Source organism: Microplitis mediator, chromosome 1, assembly GCF_029852145.1.
Source record: "Microplitis mediator isolate UGA2020A chromosome 1, iyMicMedi2.1, whole genome shotgun sequence".
Lineage (NCBI taxonomy): Eukaryota > Metazoa > Arthropoda > Insecta > Hymenoptera > Braconidae > Microplitis > Microplitis mediator.
In genome coordinates this window covers 16,065,011-16,083,497 of record NC_079969.1, presented here as the reverse complement: position 1 = coordinate 16,083,497, position 18,487 = coordinate 16,065,011, and the positions used below count along the sequence as shown (strand labels likewise).

The window sequence follows — 18,487 nt, the reverse complement described above, 5'->3', positions numbered from 1 at the left end:
AATTGTAAGCATTATTTTAACTTTTTTTTCTACATTGAAATAAGTTGTTTAAAAATTTGAAAATAGAAATTTTTTTAGTTTCTAAAAATATAAATATTTAAGGTTAGTAATTTTTTTAAAATATGTAAAATATTTTGTATATATATATATATATATATATATATATATATATATATATATATATTTTTTATTGTTAGCACTAGTTTTATTAATTAATTTAAGTTGAGGATTTTTAACAAAATTTTTTTCCAGTAAGTTTGTAATATTGCTTAGAGATTTAACCGAACAAACTTAGATGTTTAAAAATATAAAAAAAAATTTTTTTTATGTTGTACATAAAAATACATTATGTACATAATGCTTAAAATTATAAGTTTTTCTGTAAAATTAAAATATTTTAACTAAATAACTTTTAAAAATATGTAAGATATTTTTTATGTATATGTGTTATTTTTAAAATACATGTTTGTTAAATTAATGACCTTAGTTTTTTGCACGACTCGTTCGTGCTTTACGATCGAAAAATTTTTTTTCGCCTCACTTCGGTAACTAATCAATTATTATACCCTTGTTAGTTTACGGAATTAAGATGGTTTGCATACTATTTTGAAGAAAATTCAATGGAGATTAATTCCATACTTTTCAAAAATTTATTTAGTTGAATAAAAACGGAAAAAACATCAAAAATAGTTTTAAAAAATTTCCTGTCCGTTAAGTATGAAACCCGTATACACGATAACTTGCGAAAAAATGCAGTAATTGAAACAAATTTTTTTTTAAAAAATTCTTTGAAATAATTGTAGGTCTCCTATTGCAAATGGCTAGGTAACTCAGTGTCGTTTAATTACAATTAATAAAAGAATAAAAAAGGCTGTATAACTATATATCTATATATCTATGTAAAACTAACATGGATGGTGATATATCTATACATTATACGGACATTTATTCCGCTAGGGGCGCTTGTGCATTACCGTCCTAGAACAGCTGTTTTTTTTGCTAATAGGTAGGCCTGAATTTTTTTTCAATTCAATTTTTTTTTATTTTTGTTTTTATTTACGTTTATTTTTTTTTTGTTATTAATCGAGATATTTTGAATAAGTTCTTTTATAATTATAAAAAAATAATAACATAATAAAAAACAAGACAAGTTTTAATGAAAGAGAATTGTATATATTTTAAATTTATTCGCACTTCCCGCCATTTTTTTTATTGTTATTTATTATTTCATAATATATGAGCATTACGAGTCGTGCACTTTTGGATTTTCCAAATTTTTTTATAACTATTTTTAAGTTACCGTAAAAAAAAATTAATTTTCATTTTTGCGGGCAAAATGGGGTACCCACTAAAAAAAAAAAAATTTCTGGATTTTAAATGAATTTAGTTAAATTTTTTTATAAGTAAATTACATCAAGAAAAACTAAATTTTACATAATTATTAGATACAAAACAAGAAAAACAAATTTTTAATAGTTTTCATAATAAAACAAAAGTCACTATTGTTTTTCAAATGACCAATGATTTTTGAAAGAGTTTAACAAAAAAAATTTTAAATAACGATCAATTATATTTACAAAAGTGATTTTGGAATGTTTAAAAACCATTTAAAACATAAATTTTTTTTTTTGTTAATTTTGGGGGTACCCCGTTTTGCCTACCCTACCCCCTTTTACCCCTCCTCCTTCTCCTATATGTGCGAGCATCACGTATCGTTTCATTTATTTAGTTTTATTTTTAATAAAAATAAGTTAAATAGATAAGTTAATTAGTTAAATAATAAGTTAATTCATTTTATTTCAATTGAGTAAAGATGCCCTGTGGAAAAACTCTCATAAATTCTGATAAGATATTTAATATTTTTTATGAGAATCTATGAGCTTCGAAAATATCTACGAGATTTAAAAAAATTCTCATATGAATTTTTATGAGAATCTATGAGTCAAAGCTTTTGATGTTTTCCTATCATGATTTCCGTACTAGATTTTTAAAAGAATGAGTAAGATTTTTTAATTTATGAGATCTTGTGACTCGAATTCCGCCAACGATTATGAGATAGAGTAAGTACTTTCACTTCTATAAGATTGTTAAAGTTTATTCTAATGTATTTTCAATAAGAATTGATCAGGCGAATTCCGATGTTACAATACTTACAAAATCTCAATAAGATTATTTTTTTATACAAAATTTTCAGAATTTATGTTTTAGTAAGAGTTATCCTAGGAGATAATATCTTATTGAATATCATAAAATATTTGTCATATTTTATGAGAAAATATTTAACATGTGTTTCTTCGAAATTTTATGAGACTGAATCAGGAATCACATGGACAAATGCAGACCTTTTTCTCATAAAAATTTTATGAGAATTAGTAAGAAAATCTATAATCGAATTAACTTGTAAAAACTTAAAAAATTTAATTTTAATTTAAAAGCTATGTGATTTATGAGTTTTTGTAAGTTTTAGTTAGAAGGCTATTACTTATAAAATATTATGGAGTACTTATGAGATTTTATAAATAATTTCCATTCACATAAAATATCAATTTTATCAGATTCATTCAAAAATAATTGATTAACTTCATTTTTTTTTATAAGAATTTACACCAAAAATACTAATATTATCACTTTTTCTTGTACTTTGAATATTTTAACTTTTCGGAGATGAGTGAAAATATAAGTTTTTATGTGATTTTTTACAAACCCAGTAATGTACACGGAAAGAACGAGATTGGACTGGGTACAATGTCGGATTGTACTGAGTCCCATCTGGTGTGAAAAAAATTTACACATTGGACCTGCTACCATCTACATTGTAGTGGCTACAATGTACATTTAACTCAGTCCAATCTGAGATTGTATTCAGTTCCATCCAAGATGGGGCTGCGTAACATGGGGCTGAGTCGAATCCCGCGTGGTGGTGGCTACGATCTTACATCGTAGTCAGTCCAATCTATAGGATGGTAACCAGTCCTATGTTACCGATGGGACCTATTTAAATCTAACATTTATTCAGTTACCATGCTACATTTAACTGACTACAATGTAGGATGGGACTCAGTACCATCTCACATTTATAAATTTAATGCCGTTAAAGGTTACTTTATTTGAATTTACATAGTTTTATTTTTCAGTGCAGTACAAGTGTTCATGTTCATTTGCATATTTTCATCTTTTTTAATTTATATGTGTTTATTATTAGAGTAAATTATTTTCAATTTTTATTCTTTTAATTTTTAAAAGGTAAGTTGCTAAAAGTATCGAATTTTAAACAATTTAATAACGTTTTACATTATCTCAAACACTTTGTCTTCAAACTAACCATTCTTTTTTTTTATTTATTTAATTTATTTTGTATGACCCTTAAAATAATTAATGATACTGAAGTTAGCCGACGTCTAATAATTTTTGGATTTTTTTTTAAGCGAGAAATTATGAAAGAAAAAATATTTCCAAAAATTGCATTTATAGTCTTTTAAATTTTCTACATGTGTATATTTTTAGTTTTTTTTTTTTTATTCAAATTTAATTGTTCAAAAAAAATCAAAAAATTTTTAATTGTCTGCTAAATTCAGGATCGTAAATAATTAAGCATATTTTAAATATTTAAAAAGGTTATGCACAATAAAAGTTTAAAACTTTCTCAATTTTTATTTACTAAGTATAGTTTGAATTTTTATGAATTTAATATATTAATTTGATATATTAAATTCATAAAATATATATAATATATCAAATTAATATATTAAATTCATAAAAATTCAAACTATACTTAGTAAATAAAAATTGAGAAAGTTTTAAACTTTTATTGTGCATAACCTTTTTAAATATTTAAAATATGCTTAATTATTTACGATCCTGAATTTAGCAGACAATTAAAAATTTTTTGATTTTTTTTGAACAATTAAATTTGAATAAAAAAAAAAAAAACTAAAAACATACACATGTAGAAAATTTAAAAGACTATAAATGCAATTTTTGAAAATATTTTTTCTTTCATAATTTCTCGCTTAAAAAAAAATCCAAAAATTATTAGACGTCGGCTAACTTCAGTATCATTAATTATTTTAAGGGTCATACAAAATAAATTAAATAAATAAAAAAAAAGAATGGTTAGTTTGAAGACAAAGTGTTTGAGATATTGTAAAACGTTATTAAATTGTTTAAAATTCGATACTTTTAGCAACTTACCTTTTAAAAATTAAAAGAATAAAAATTGAAAATAATTTACTCTAATAATAAACACATATAAATTAAAAAAGATGAAAATATGCAAATGAACATGAACACTTGTACTGCACTGAAAAATAAAACTATGTAAATTCAAATAAAGTAACCTTTAACGGCATTAAATTTATAAATGTGAGATGGTACTGAGTCCCATCCTACATTGTAGTCAGTTAAATGTAGCATGGTAACTGAATAAATGTTAGATTTAAATAGGTCCCATCGGTAACATAGGACTGGTTACCATCCTATAGATTGGACTGACTACAATGTAAGATCGTAGCCACCACCACGCGGGATTCGACTCAGTCCCATGTTACGCAGCCCCATCTTGGATGGAACTGAATACAATCTCAGATTGGACTGAGTTAAATGTACATTGTAGCCACTACAATGTAGATGGTAGCAGGTCCAATGTGTAAATTTTTTTCACACCAGATGGGACTCAGTACAATCCGACATTGTACCCAGTCCAATCTCGTTCTCTCCGTGTATCTTGCCCCATTTTTTTTTTTGGTGCAAGATACATTATTTGTTTGTAGCAATATTGCATTTCTTTGGTTAAACAGAATAAAATTTCTCGGAACAAGTACTATTCTTTTCACGCAAGTATTTTTGTATTCTCCGACCAAAATAACAAATGTTGCTTAAGCCAAGAGAAAAAATTTCTTGGGAGAAAAGATCGATATGGAGAAGGGGAAAGTCACCGGTGCTAGGCAGCAGTAGCGGGAGTAGTTCGGAGCTCGCCACGAGATCGCGCCTACGATTTTTAGTGTCCCTGGTAAGACATTTATTTCAGAAGTGTTAAATTCCAAATTTCAATACGATTTTATTCGAGCACTCCTTTGTCATTTGACAGACCAACAAGTACCTGTGTGGGTTCTACTGTAGTATATCCCATAATACATCATAACTTTAATATTTAATATTAATGTTTACTTGAGTAATTTTTGATGAATAAATAAACTGACTCAATTTCATAGATTTCTCGTGAATAGATTCCTAAGGATTTTCCGCGTAAATACTCATACCAATATTCTTGAGTATACATAATAAAAACTTTTTGAATTCATGCTAAAAAATTCAATAATTTAGCATACAAACCTTAATCAATACTAAAGAAACTATAACTTAATCAATCTCATAAATTTTTTTGTTACTATATGGAAAATTACTGTACTCACATTGATTAATCAGTATCAAATCTTGTATGATTACTTCAGAAATCGTCTCATACAATCTTATTCATTTCCAAAATCTACTCAATTGTAAACTTTACATTTTTCGAAAACTTATAAATACTTATAATCACAATATTACAGCTTCTGTTTCTTATAGATTCTGATAATTTATATGAGAATTTTAAGAAAAAAATTTTTTTGATGCACCATCTATGAGAAAATAATTGTATAAGAATTTTTGAGATTTTCCGCGGACAAATACTGATCGTTTTCTCATAGCCTATTTTTTTTTATGAGATTTTATAAGACCTTTTCCACAGGATGGCTGATTGAAATGTAAGTATGTGAATATTTAAATAATAATTTTAGTATTCTAATAATTATATTCTAATAATCCCAGTGTTATGTCCAATAAATTTTTTTTTTAATTTATTTTATTTCATAAATAAATTTACGAAACTCCTCTTTACAAAAGCACGCGAAAACGCAGCGTCAGTTCTACCATCACGTATGCGTATAAAAGTAGCGCGACGATTTTTGCAATAACGATTGAGGAATAAATAAAAACTTGTCGTCATTTTCCACCAATGACAACAATTTAATTACTCCCATCAAACATCAATCAAAGTTTTTAAATGCCTGAGCACCATGGCTCAGGGCCTTATTTGTTGATCAAATTTTCAGATCTCGAGTCCTACGGTATCGTGTAAACGGTGTCGTGGTTGTTGATCAGATCTTTAAATTTCGAGTCCTACGGTCCGCGTAAACGGCGTCGATAGCCCGTAATCTTATTGCAAAAATCTGTCCTAGACAAGGCAATAAGTAACCGTCCTTAATAAAAGGTACTAGGTCGATAGTTCCTATCGTGTAGCGGTATTATTTTATTAACAGCGGTTTATCTTATATTTAGATTCAGTTAAATTGTAAATTGATTAAGGTACTTGGCCGATATTTTCATATCGTGTAGCGGTATTCTTTTGTTATTTACAATTATTATAAGAATCACTCCGACTCGATCGAATAGTGACACAAAAATCAAGTGTAATTGTAGTCCGATCTCGGGTCGAGAAAATCTGCGCATAAAAAGCCATAAGGCTACATAAGGACGCAATTTAAAAATAAGTAAAAGTAAATAAAATTAATAATAACCAAATTAAATGGTTTTATATCTTTTATAAGTGCAAACCATTGTAACAGTTATAGTGTTTAAGTGCTGTAATTGAAAAAGTAAATAAATAGACAAAAGATCATAATCTTAATTTAGTGAGTTCATTTGAAAATAGCACATAAGATTCTATCCTACTACCCCAGCCGCGCCCATTCAACCAACGTCTTCAGGAAGAGGCCGAGTGAGCTGCAAAGTCCTGGAGGGATACAACCTGCCGTACTAGAAGAAAAACTCATCTAAAGGTAAGTGAGAGACAATTAAAATATTTTCTCTGTATTGATCGATATATAAATGCAACGTGACCAAGCTCGAAGGCGTTTGGGTTCGTACTCTTCGAAAAACCTACATTAAATAATAAATATAGGAAGTGAAAACCTTCCTCGTATTCTTTACTGTTGTCCGCATCCTCCAAATCGCTCGTTAAATTCTTCTATCGCTACCAAAGGGAGAAATCCAGGATAATTAATTTAAATCTAAGCGGCGGACATAACACCAGCATAACCCGAGAAAAAATGATGAGATCCAACTATATATAATTATATCTAAACGGTTAGATATAATTACATCCAAATATTGACAGGATCCAACTATATCTCATTATAAATAACCATATGTAATTATCAGGGCCCGAAACTTTATGTGCTATACCAATGCTTTTATTAGCATTAAATGTAATTTAGAAATTTATTTTTTTATAATTCCGAAGTTTCGGAGAGCTTACCCACAAATAAAATGTTTTTGTACCGATGAAAAATATTTAGTAATTATTATGAATTATTCAGGGTAAGATGAAAATTTTTTTGTTGATAAATAATACGTGATTTTAAAAGAAGTAAGATGGTTATTATTTACATCTGATATAAAATACTAAGTGGTTGTTTCTTAATTTTTAAATCCAAAAGTGCACGACCCATAATGCTTATTTGATCGTAAACATTAAAATATTCCGTAAGGGTAATGTCGCAGGCAAAATAAAATAAATAAAATTTAAAGTACAAATATTATTTATTTATATAAAAATAATAAAAAAAAAAAATTTTAATTAAAATAAAAAAAAATAAATAAAATAAATTTCAAACGTAAAAAATTCCGAAATTTTTCGCCGTACGATCTGTGAAAAATTTTACGTTTTTTTTTTCTATTTTTATTTTTTTTATACTTGTTTATTTATTTATTTATTCGTCTAATCTCAATTCTTTATATTTTTATTTTTGAAATACCCGCGCCAAATGAATTGGTTAGAAGTATGGCGCAGGCACACTGGGTGATAGTAAGAGGCCGTATTCTTGCTTTATTTATTTATTTACTCACAATGTGTCATATCTGACTTGAAAATTAACCTATAGTATTATTAGTTTAAAAATATTAATAAAAATATGTCTGCTAAATCACATTTCGTGGAGAGTATCTGTACAGAAAAAAATTGGTATGCAATTTACCCGATTGTATTTTTTCCTGTGTTCCTTTTGAAACCCAAATAGGATATTATTCAATAGACTCAGGATCCAAATAAGTTCTCTTCACGAAATGCAATTCAGCAGAAATATTTTTATTAATATTTTGAAACTAATATTATGGTAGGTTGATTTTGGAGTCAGATATGACACATTGTGAGTAAATAGACAAATGGGTGGATGTCTATCACACAAATTATCCCAATGAGGCAAATATATTGATGATCCAGAACCCAATTATTTAGATCCCGAATATCCAGATTCCCGATGATACAAATTTACTCTGCTACTTACTTACTGACAGTAAATCTTTAAAAAGAAAATGTTGGGTTCAAGAATTTCTAAGAATTTTCAAAGAATTCCGATAGAAAGTCTATAGAAAATTAGGGCTTGTTACCGTCTAAGAAAATCCATAAAAAATCAAGTCTTGTCACTCTTATTAAAAGAAACGATTTAAAACAATTAGAAAAAAATAATTTGAAATATTTTCTAATGCCTTTGAGAACTTTGAATACTTTTGAATCACCCTTTTTATGGGCATTCAACATTGCAAATCGTTTCGAATCGTTTCTTTTAACCAGGGCAGCGTGTGAGAAAATCCATAGAAAATTTATAGATCATTAGGACGTCAATATCTGAGAAAATCTATAGAAAACCAGGACTTATCACTGTCTCAGAAAATCGGTTGAAAATCAGGACTTGTCACCGTCTCAGAAAATCTATATATAGATTTAGTATATATAGACCAAGTAAGTTCAAATCGGTTGATTCGTTCCAAAGATATCGTTGGACATAAAAATTTACATACACACACATCCAAACACACACACACACACATACGCAGACACACGGACGTCCACCCGGAAATAGAATAGCTTCCTAGGACCTCAAAACGTCGACATCTGATGAAAACTCGATTTTCGAAAATCGGATCGAAACCAATAACTTTCCTTTTTTTGAAAATTCGCAATTTTCATAGCGGGAAGTTAATAATAGCTATCTCTTTTTTTTGAGCATGCGCAGATTAAAATTTAGAGCGCCTACGCAAAAAAAAAAAATGCCAGCGAACACGGCCAGAGAAAAAAAATATACCACGCATGCGCACTTGTTAAGTCGAATGTTCATACATATTTAGGCTAAAATTAAAGAAAATGCGATTTATTTATTTATTAATTACAATTGCATAACACAAAGTTAGATAGCCATTTTCGAAAGCAAATCCTTTTAGGGCAAAACGGGCCATTTAAAAAAATGGAGTTAAATTATGGATTCTTTTTCGAGATATTGTGTTTTCAAGCTACAAAACTTTTTTACTGCTTGACGGGAAAATTTTTTAGTTTATTTTAATGATTTTCTCGTTTCTATTGCACTGAATTTGTTTTTGAAAATTGCGGAAATAATCTTTATTACATTGTCTGTAAATTGGTGCATCATTTGAGATGTTTTTGTTCCCTAATAAGACGATAATAACAGAAATAGTTGTAGAAAGGAGGCGAAAAAAAAATTTTCGATCGTAAAGCACTCCCTAATGCTTCGCATTATGAGTCGTGCAATAGTTGGAGAGACCGATTATTTTACATACTTTAAATGGGACATGACCCTCAAAATCGCGAACTTTGTCTTCAAATATCTCGCGATCTAAACGGTCAAAAATTATGAAATTTTAGGAATTCATAAATAAAGCTATTCTAAACCTGTGAAAAAAATTTCAGCCGAATCTGTCGAAAAGTGGTTTCATGCTGGAACTACCTTAACTCGATCAATTGTTAATCGATTAACGAAAAATTTTGAATAACGTCGTGAGAAATTATTGCGACATATTTCCACCCGATCCGTTACCAACTCAAAGTGCTGCATGTCATGTGTTATGGTCACGTGACATGACACCCTATTGACGCATGACCGAAGGGAGAGTAGACCCTGTTTAGAAAATCTCATAGAATTCAATAGATTCTCATGAATTCTCATAGAGATTTTATAAGAATGAATGAGTTTTATGTGCTATAGTTAACCCTTCAGAACTATCGTATAGAGAGGTTCTCTCATACTTTTTTTAAAACTTTTTTTTCTTTCTAAATTCAAATGGAATGACCCCCTGAAATTTTGTTTACCTTTCTAAAATTTAATGCTTTAAATGATACTAAAAAAACAAAATTTTTTAAACTTGAAAAGTAAAGAAAAAAAATTATTTGTTTATTAACTGTAAGAGTTTCTCTCATCGCATGAGTTAAGTCAGGTACAAAAAAAATTGCTGTTCGTATGACTTCGTTTAATTTCGGCTGTCTCCGTCGTTTCTAGCCGCCATTTTGGATGCATATAGATATACGAACAAACAGTATTCTAAAAGTTGTTTACAAGTGTACCTGAATACCAGTATTTTAATTAAAATAAAAAAAAGTAATAATTTATAAATAATTATTTATAAAAAATAATTTATAAAGAATTACTATTTAATTCTTAGTATTCAAATAAATAATATTTGATATTGTATTTTGCTCGATATATAACTTAAAATTATTTAAATATTTTTTAAATTTCGCTCTTAGCACTTGCGCAATAGGCGTGAGATTTTCTCTCATCACGATAACAATGACTGTGGTACGGAAGACGCATGTTCTGAAGGGTTAAGAATAGATCTCATACATACAACTATGAGAATGAGAACAGATCGCCTACGACTTCTGAGGTATCGACTTTACTTCGATCTTGGATCCTCCCCACTACTGACGTGCTATTAATTCAAGTATAATTAATTATATAATTTTAGGAGATTTTATTTTCCTTTTACAGAACCTTGATTGAATTTAGCGCATATCAAGGCAATTTCTACGAAAATCTTAGAAATGACGATCGAAATTCTTCTTTAAATCGTTAGTTCTCACGACATGTTCCTGACTAATAGGAATTACAAACAAACTAAAATACAACTTACAAATTTCTAGCTTGTACAAATATTATTTAAAAATAATAATAATAAATACTTTACCAGCGCCATTCGCCAGGTTGGATTTCGAACCTTTTGCCGTACATTTGCGTTTTTTAATCTGGCAGTTTTGAGTTCGTCGTCTGCTTGATTTCCAGGTATATAGAATTCTTCGCATGTGTTCTTCAAACATAGCTGACAATCTTATGGTCATCGAATAAATCTAAGTTTAAAAAGTTACTAGATTAATAAGATTGCAGTTTTCTCTAAGATTATAATCATCAGTATAATAATACATTGCATAGCGAGTGAGCTAGATGAGTTTATACGAGAAGCACAATGTTTTTAACAAGAGTCGTAGGTGTACACGCATGAGCGCTGGCGCTTGCTTAGTGCGTACCGAAGACGAGTGCTAACAATATTGTGTTTGACGGATAATGAAATTATATTTACTTACTTTTGATCGTTTATTAGTATTATAATTTTTACTATTCGTAAATATCAATTTCATATCTTTGGCAAACTCTAGAGGGGTTTCATAATTTCCACCGAGTAAATCTTCTTTCACCGTACGAAGGTCCATCGGTGTATCTATCAATTGGTAGTAATCAGGATGTTCTAACCGATCCACCGGTTCTCTGTCAGAAAAATAATGTATTTTGATTGGTGGAAAATAATTACAGGATGTATTTAAAATGCAGTAACAAGTATATTTACCTAAAAGGAATAGAATCTTCACATTGCCATAAACTTTCCAGTAACTGCCGACACGCTAATTTCCAATCTATTGAATTTCCATGATGAGAGCGTAAGATTCTATTACATACCGACTTTTGTCGACTAGTAGAAGGCATTACTTTATGATTAACTACTTCAGCTTCTGAATCTGAAGATTGATATGTATCAACTAATTGATGATAAACTGCTGGCACATCTATCTCTGTAGTTTCTCTGTAATATACGAAGTTGTTTAATAGAATTCGAAAGAGTCGAAATTTTATTTTTGAGTTATAATTTACTTACTTAATTATACGTAGACATAAATCTGTTACGATTCTTGCGGCTTTTACAATTTGACTATGGGGTTTGTTGAATTTTTCAGCATTAGTAGCCAAGTATCTAACATCGAATTGTGCTGATATTATTCTACGATAAAAATGATTCTCTAAACGTGTTTTTATAGTTGATAAGTCGATGGGATATTCGACTACAAATGCATAAGCAGGATATATATTAAGATCAACTGGAGTAATGAATGGTTCGGCTATAGCAAGCGACATAACTTGATCGACACCACGAACTATTCGACGACAAGTTGCTTCTCTATCCCCCATAGGCCATTCTTCAGGTTGAGGCTGATATAACGTACTTTGAATTTCTTCAGGCAAAACAGGAACGGCGCCACCAACTTCCGCAGGAAGCCCTGAATCACAAGAATATCGATTAGTTAAAGAAATACAAACAAAAAATTATTGTTGTTAAGTTGTGGATTTAGTCACTAAACATCCGATTGAAAATTAACAATTTACTGCGGTCGGTAACAAAAACAACTCTCTGGCAGATCTGAATTATGGTAAATTGCTGTAATTTACAGTAATCAGAATAATTGCGGTAAAATACGGTATTTTACCGCAAATTGTGGTATTTTACGGTAAATTATGGTGTTTTGGGGTAAAGGTATGGTAATTCACCGTAAATTTCTGGCGATCCTGCGGTATTTTACGGTAAAAGTGCAGTATTTTTACCATAAATGTGTAGATTTACGATGTAATTATGGCATTTCTCCGTAAAATATTTCACTGTGTTACGGTAAAATGCCGCAAATTGCGGTAAATTAACGTCACTTGCAGTAATTAACCGTATTATACCGTATTTTTAAGGTCTTTTACGGTAAAATACAGTAGTTTAACGTTATTCGGATCCGTTAGGGAATAAACTGTAGATAAGATTTTAGGTTCAATCAAATAAAGAAATATTTAATAAAATTTTTAATAATTAAATGTGTTAAATACACATTGTAGTCACTACAATGTACATAGTAGCAATTACCATGCAAACAGTTTTCTATTGCAAATGGGGTTTAGTAGCTAACCCAATCTCGTTCTTTCCGTGTGGTTTTCAAATTTCTTAAATACTATAGTTGATTTACAGTGGAATTCTATCAACTTGGAGAGTTAGTCTACAGAGGAACAGAAATTTTCTGGAAATTTTGACTTATCGAATGCTTCTTCGCCTTCAAAGAGTAAACGACACGCATGCACTGTTACATCTATATGACTGATGCATATGTAAATATACACAAACACATACAAAGGGTAGCATCAGGTCGGAGACAGCGTAGCTCGTAGTGGGGGTCGAGATTGAGGGGAAGTTCCAAATTAACCCTTCCGCACCCGCGTTAGAGCAACGTAACAAACATTACCCGCGTGATGAGAAAAAGTCTCACGCTTCGGCACATCGTAAATTTTAAGTTAAATAAAACAAAAATATTATGAATTTTCTCAGTAATGACGTAATTATAATTTATTTGAATATTTCGCTTGTTTTTATTTTTAAATTTTCTATAATGTACTTGTTTTTTACTTTTTAATTTTGTAAGCAATGACAGATATAACGGCTAAACAAAATGGCGGTAATTGCCGAAAAGATTCGGAACTGTCCGAACTGAGCCGAACCATATTCATTTTTACGCCTTACTTTACTCGCGTGATGAGAAAAAGTCTCATGGCTTTTTAAAATAAATCTTTTAAAAATAGTTTTTATGTTCGAAATAATTTTTAAATTTCAAAATCATAAAAAGCATAAAACTTTATTAAGATAAAAAAAATTTCACTAGGTTATTCTATTCGAAATTATTTAGGAAAAAATATTTGAAGTCAAGTGTGAGAAAAAAACTCATAGCGCGGGTGCTGAAGGGTTAATGGAATTCGATTGTGATTAAATTTGTTATAAAATAGTGTAACATTGTGAAGGATTAATTTTGTTTTGATAAATTTAAATAAAATGTTTCTTACTCTCCTCATCGATAGGTTCCAAATCCCAAGGGCTCATTTTTTCATATTCTCCATTATCCCATCTTACACGAAAACACATAAAATATGATTCGGGAAATTCTTCATCAACTGGTTCCATAGATTCAATTTGTCCCATCCACCATCCATCATCAATCATACATCTAAAGCGATCACCTTCTGACCAATTTCGGCTTAATGCAGTTTCAAAACTTTGTCGTAGCACTAAAAAATCTAATACATCTGCCATATCGTGATATTTAATCGTAAAATTATTCTCAGTTAAGCGGCCTTCTTCATCCATCAACGCTAGTTTTAAGCAACACAGCCGAGGCGGACGAATTTCATATTTGATTCCCACGACTTTTACAAATTCATGAGCCTAAAAATTTTCAAGTTTTAATGATCGTTATGCTATTATAATACGGTAAAGTTTTTCATTATAACAAAGTTCGTATTAAATTAAAAATTCATACTTTAATAGTCATTTTAGACCAGGGTTCACATCGAGCACTTAGACTATAGACTTTCTTGTTTTTTACAGCATCAAGATATAAACTATGGCCTTGACGGAAGTAAACAATCTCATCACCTATTTGTGGATAGTATGGTGCTTTGCGAGGAATTACTTCAGTAAGCCATTCTGAAGGGCGAAAAACATCGGGTACTTCCGCAACTCCATTCGGTACTGAGATTATCTAAAAGCATAAATAAGATAAGTATACTGAGTGAAAAATTTATTCGCCAGAAATAAAAACGCGTATTAGAATTTTTTCCAAAACACTACTACATGTCAATTAATACTAGTTATATATAAGTATGAATTTTATTTTATTACAATAAAGTCGATTGCAGAGAGATAAATGGGAGTTTTATCAAAAATAAAATTTCATTAGTATTTAATAAAATTTCATCACAGTAGAATCTCTCTATATTTGACTCATCCGTCCAGGATCTCTCTGTATTTGACTCATCCGTCCAGGATTTCTTTCTGTATTTGACGCGTCTTTTCGTCCCTTTTACAGCAACACTATTGTCTCTTATGCGCAGATCTGCGCGGCTAAATGCGCAGTATGCAAGAACAGTTTCTATGATATTGTCTGTATATAACCTCAACTACTAAATAGAATATTGTGTTGTGCAATAAAAAATGTCAAATAATTCAGAAAACTGTAAGGTAAGTTTAAATATTATATATCCCTAAAGTAAGTGATTAAAATTTATTAGATCAATAGAACTTAACGTTTGAAACAAACATTGTGTTCATAGCCCAAGAAAATTTAAATCTACCCGCTACTAAGTTTTTTTTTTTGATTGGCTGAACGAAAAGTCATAGTGGCAGACAGGATTGTCAAATATAAAGAGAGAATTTGGTCAAATACAAAGAGCGGTCTAATATAGAGGGATCAAATATAGAGGGGTAAAATATAGAGAGATTCTACTGTAGGTACAAATAACTATGAGTGTGCTAAAATCACCGCAAGCGTTGCTTTACGACGGCCATCTTTAATTCGTGTGACAGTGTCAAATGTGACTGCCGATTAATTAAAAAAAGAAAAGATTTGTGAAATATATACGTGGGACAAGTAATAATAGGAAATTTGTAATAAAATAGTTTTTTTCGATACGTATGCGGAACGGTGGGGATTCTGACGGCTTGAAATGACGTCACGAGCTTGAGGCTATGGGCGCTTTCTTATCAAGACCGGATATAGTACGAGGTCTTGATGAGAATGTATCCATAGCCTCAAACGCGTGCCTGCACTTCAAGTCTGTCAGGGATCCTACCTTTGAGCATAAAGCATCGAACAAAATTTTTTGTCATATCAACGGCGGAAGTTGAATTTGAGAGAGAAACGGTCAAAAATGTTTTAAGTCGTGTAGGAATGTAGAGACAGATAGAGAGAGAGAAGTTACTTTTCGATACAAGATCGAGGAAAGTTAACCAAACTATAGATTGCCAGAACTCGTATAGTTTGCGCCCTCTGCATGTTGCCCGAAAATCCAACTTTCGCGGTTGATATGACAAAAATAATATTTTCTTCGATATGATTTGTATTTTTATTAGTTTATCATAAATATAACCTATTTTAAAAAATCAAAAATATTTTTTTTAATTAACCGTCAGCACTCTCGTGATTTTTAGTGTCTCGCTTTCGCGACAGCGACATCCTATAAGTTGAATAGTGTCCTGTGAGCAAAATGCTCATAACGGGAGTGCTGACGGGTTAACTATACTGGAATTAATCTGCATACTTATAAAAAATTTTAATTATTTGATAATTTATATGATATTAAAAAAAAAAATCCACGTCTCTAAAATTACCCAAAGTCTAAAATGTATGATTCAAATCTGGTAATACTTTTTACATCAAATGTAACTTTTAATATTTTGATATTATTTACTGCTAATAAATAAATTTATCTGTAATAAAAATTTTTAATTTCAATTAATCTATGAAACACAACGAATTTTTAGATTACACACATCTTGTTAATTATTCACAATATTAATTGATTTAGTATATAAATAAACACGTAGTCAATACTAATAAACACGTATTAAATACTAATAAAATTTTAAACGGGATTTGAATAAAATTTTTATTCGTATTTAGTAAACTTTTTCCGTGCGCATGACCATAATACGTGTTCAACTAAATAGAGATAAATTTTATTACTATGAAATAAAAATGTCTCGCAGTGTAAGTTTAATGCCTCATGAAGTACAGTCGAATTCTGTTAACTCGAACAGTTAGTCTACGAAGGAGAGGAAATTTCCTGGAAATTCCGACTTATTGAATGCCACTTCTCTTTCAAAAAGTAAACTGCAGCGCAGGCACTCTTACATCTGATTTATGATGCATATATAAATGTACCCTGACACATACAAATGTATAGTATCAGATGGGAGATTGCGTAGCTCGTAGTGGGGGTCACGATTGAGGAGAAGTCCCGAGTTAATGGACTTCGACTGTCTAAAACAAAATAACTTTGAGAAAATTTTACCTTTTTTTTTACACGTTGATTTTTAGGCTTATTCAAGTCATTAGATGGTGTGACCGTTCTTTTACTTATAGGTTTTCTTTTACTTCGCGTCGGAGGTTCCAAATTTAATCCATGATCAGCAATCCAATCGGAATATTCACTACTCGTATCTGATGTAGTAGTATCAGAACACAAATCTTCTTCATGAGCTGAAGAATCATTGCTATTACTACTTACCGAACTTCCTGATAGTTCTCCGTTTTCTAGATTCTAAGAATAAAATAAATATCATACTATAAATAAATGATATACTAGTCACAAAATTATGAATGGAATTTAATATGAAACGTAATCATTTTTATTAATTAAAAGTTAATTTGAACGTATAGTTGTATACGTTTCTAAGATTGGTCTATAATTTATAACCCTTGCATTAAAAAAATGCTTCGAGTAATCTTCAACATGCAATCAGAAGTAATGTCATGGAATAGAAATAGTGTTTATAAATGTTTGTTTAGAACTCGGATCAACAAAAAGATGACTGGACTAATAAATTCTAAATTTTACGGGATTATTAAGAGTGAATTGAGCTTAGAAAAACCTAAAATTATTATGTTTCCATTTTTAAAAAAAGTCGTCTTTTTCTGTGACGTGAACATTTTTGAGAAATACTTGTATCAAATTGTACTTGTAAAATAAATTTTTAGCTTTTATAAAAGGTGATCCTTACATTAAGTTCGTCTTCATTTCGTTGTTCATCTCTTGCAGCTCGAGTTCGATAACCGTGTCTTACACCATTATTGCGTTTCCGACTTGTTAAATAATCAACTGCATGATTCGAAGTTTCAGCAAGTTTTACAGGAGGTAATGGTCTTTTTTTCATTTCTCTCTTCCAAGTATCTGTCTCCATATCAGCCATTGAATACCTATTGAAATTTATGCATGAATATATGACATTGAGTATCTCATAACTCAACTTTTTTAACCGACTATTTTCAGTGCCGCTTACTTTATTATTGTTTGAATAATGATTTTGTGTGTGTGAATGTGTGCATGTGTGTGTATGTGTGTTGGTGAGCATTTACGATGAATTTAGATACATATTCATATATAATATCTCTGAACTCGCAGAAAGTGATTTTGAAGCGACAAATAAGCTAATGATTTCATATTATTATAAATACTTACAATTGTTCTAGTTGCGTTTTTCGTATTGCATTGTGAATAGGTGGTACCAAAATCGGCTTATTCCAAGGCGTAGTATTATCTCTCTGCCAATTTCCACTACTTTGTCTAACTCCTTCAACATCTCCAACTCTTCGTAATCCTGAACGGTTACTTCGTGGGCTGGAAATTTGCCGAATTTGAGATTCATTAAAATTTTCTTCCATATCTCCAATCTCTTCATTGTCCCCACTATTTAAATTCTGTCTTTGTGCGAGAGCTTCAATAAGTCGATCAATATTTGAACGTGGTTCTGGATTGGGTAACCCTTCAATAACTTCTTGCATTCCTATTTTAAAATAATTTCTAGC

At 30.0% G+C, this 18,487-nt stretch overlaps 1 protein-coding gene across 1 annotated transcript in view; it reads right to left on the bottom strand.

Moving 5' to 3' along the window:
• LOC130675795 (PH-interacting protein) overlaps positions 1-18,487 on the bottom strand; it is a 76,975-nt gene that overhangs the window by 17,705 nt on the left and 40,783 nt on the right. The window contains exons 12-20 of the mRNA XM_057481658.1: positions 18,141-18,465; positions 17,683-17,878; positions 16,974-17,222; positions 14,441-14,662; positions 13,968-14,346; positions 11,977-12,376; positions 11,671-11,904; positions 11,411-11,591; positions 11,017-11,176 (exon numbers count right to left, since the gene is read on the bottom strand). Coding sequence (XP_057337641.1) covers positions 11,017-11,176; positions 11,411-11,591; positions 11,671-11,904; positions 11,977-12,376; positions 13,968-14,346; positions 14,441-14,662; positions 16,974-17,222; positions 17,683-17,878; positions 18,141-18,465 — 2,346 coding nt within the window. The remainder of the gene's footprint in view (positions 1-11,016; positions 11,177-11,410; positions 11,592-11,670; positions 11,905-11,976; positions 12,377-13,967; positions 14,347-14,440; positions 14,663-16,973; positions 17,223-17,682; positions 17,879-18,140; positions 18,466-18,487) is intronic.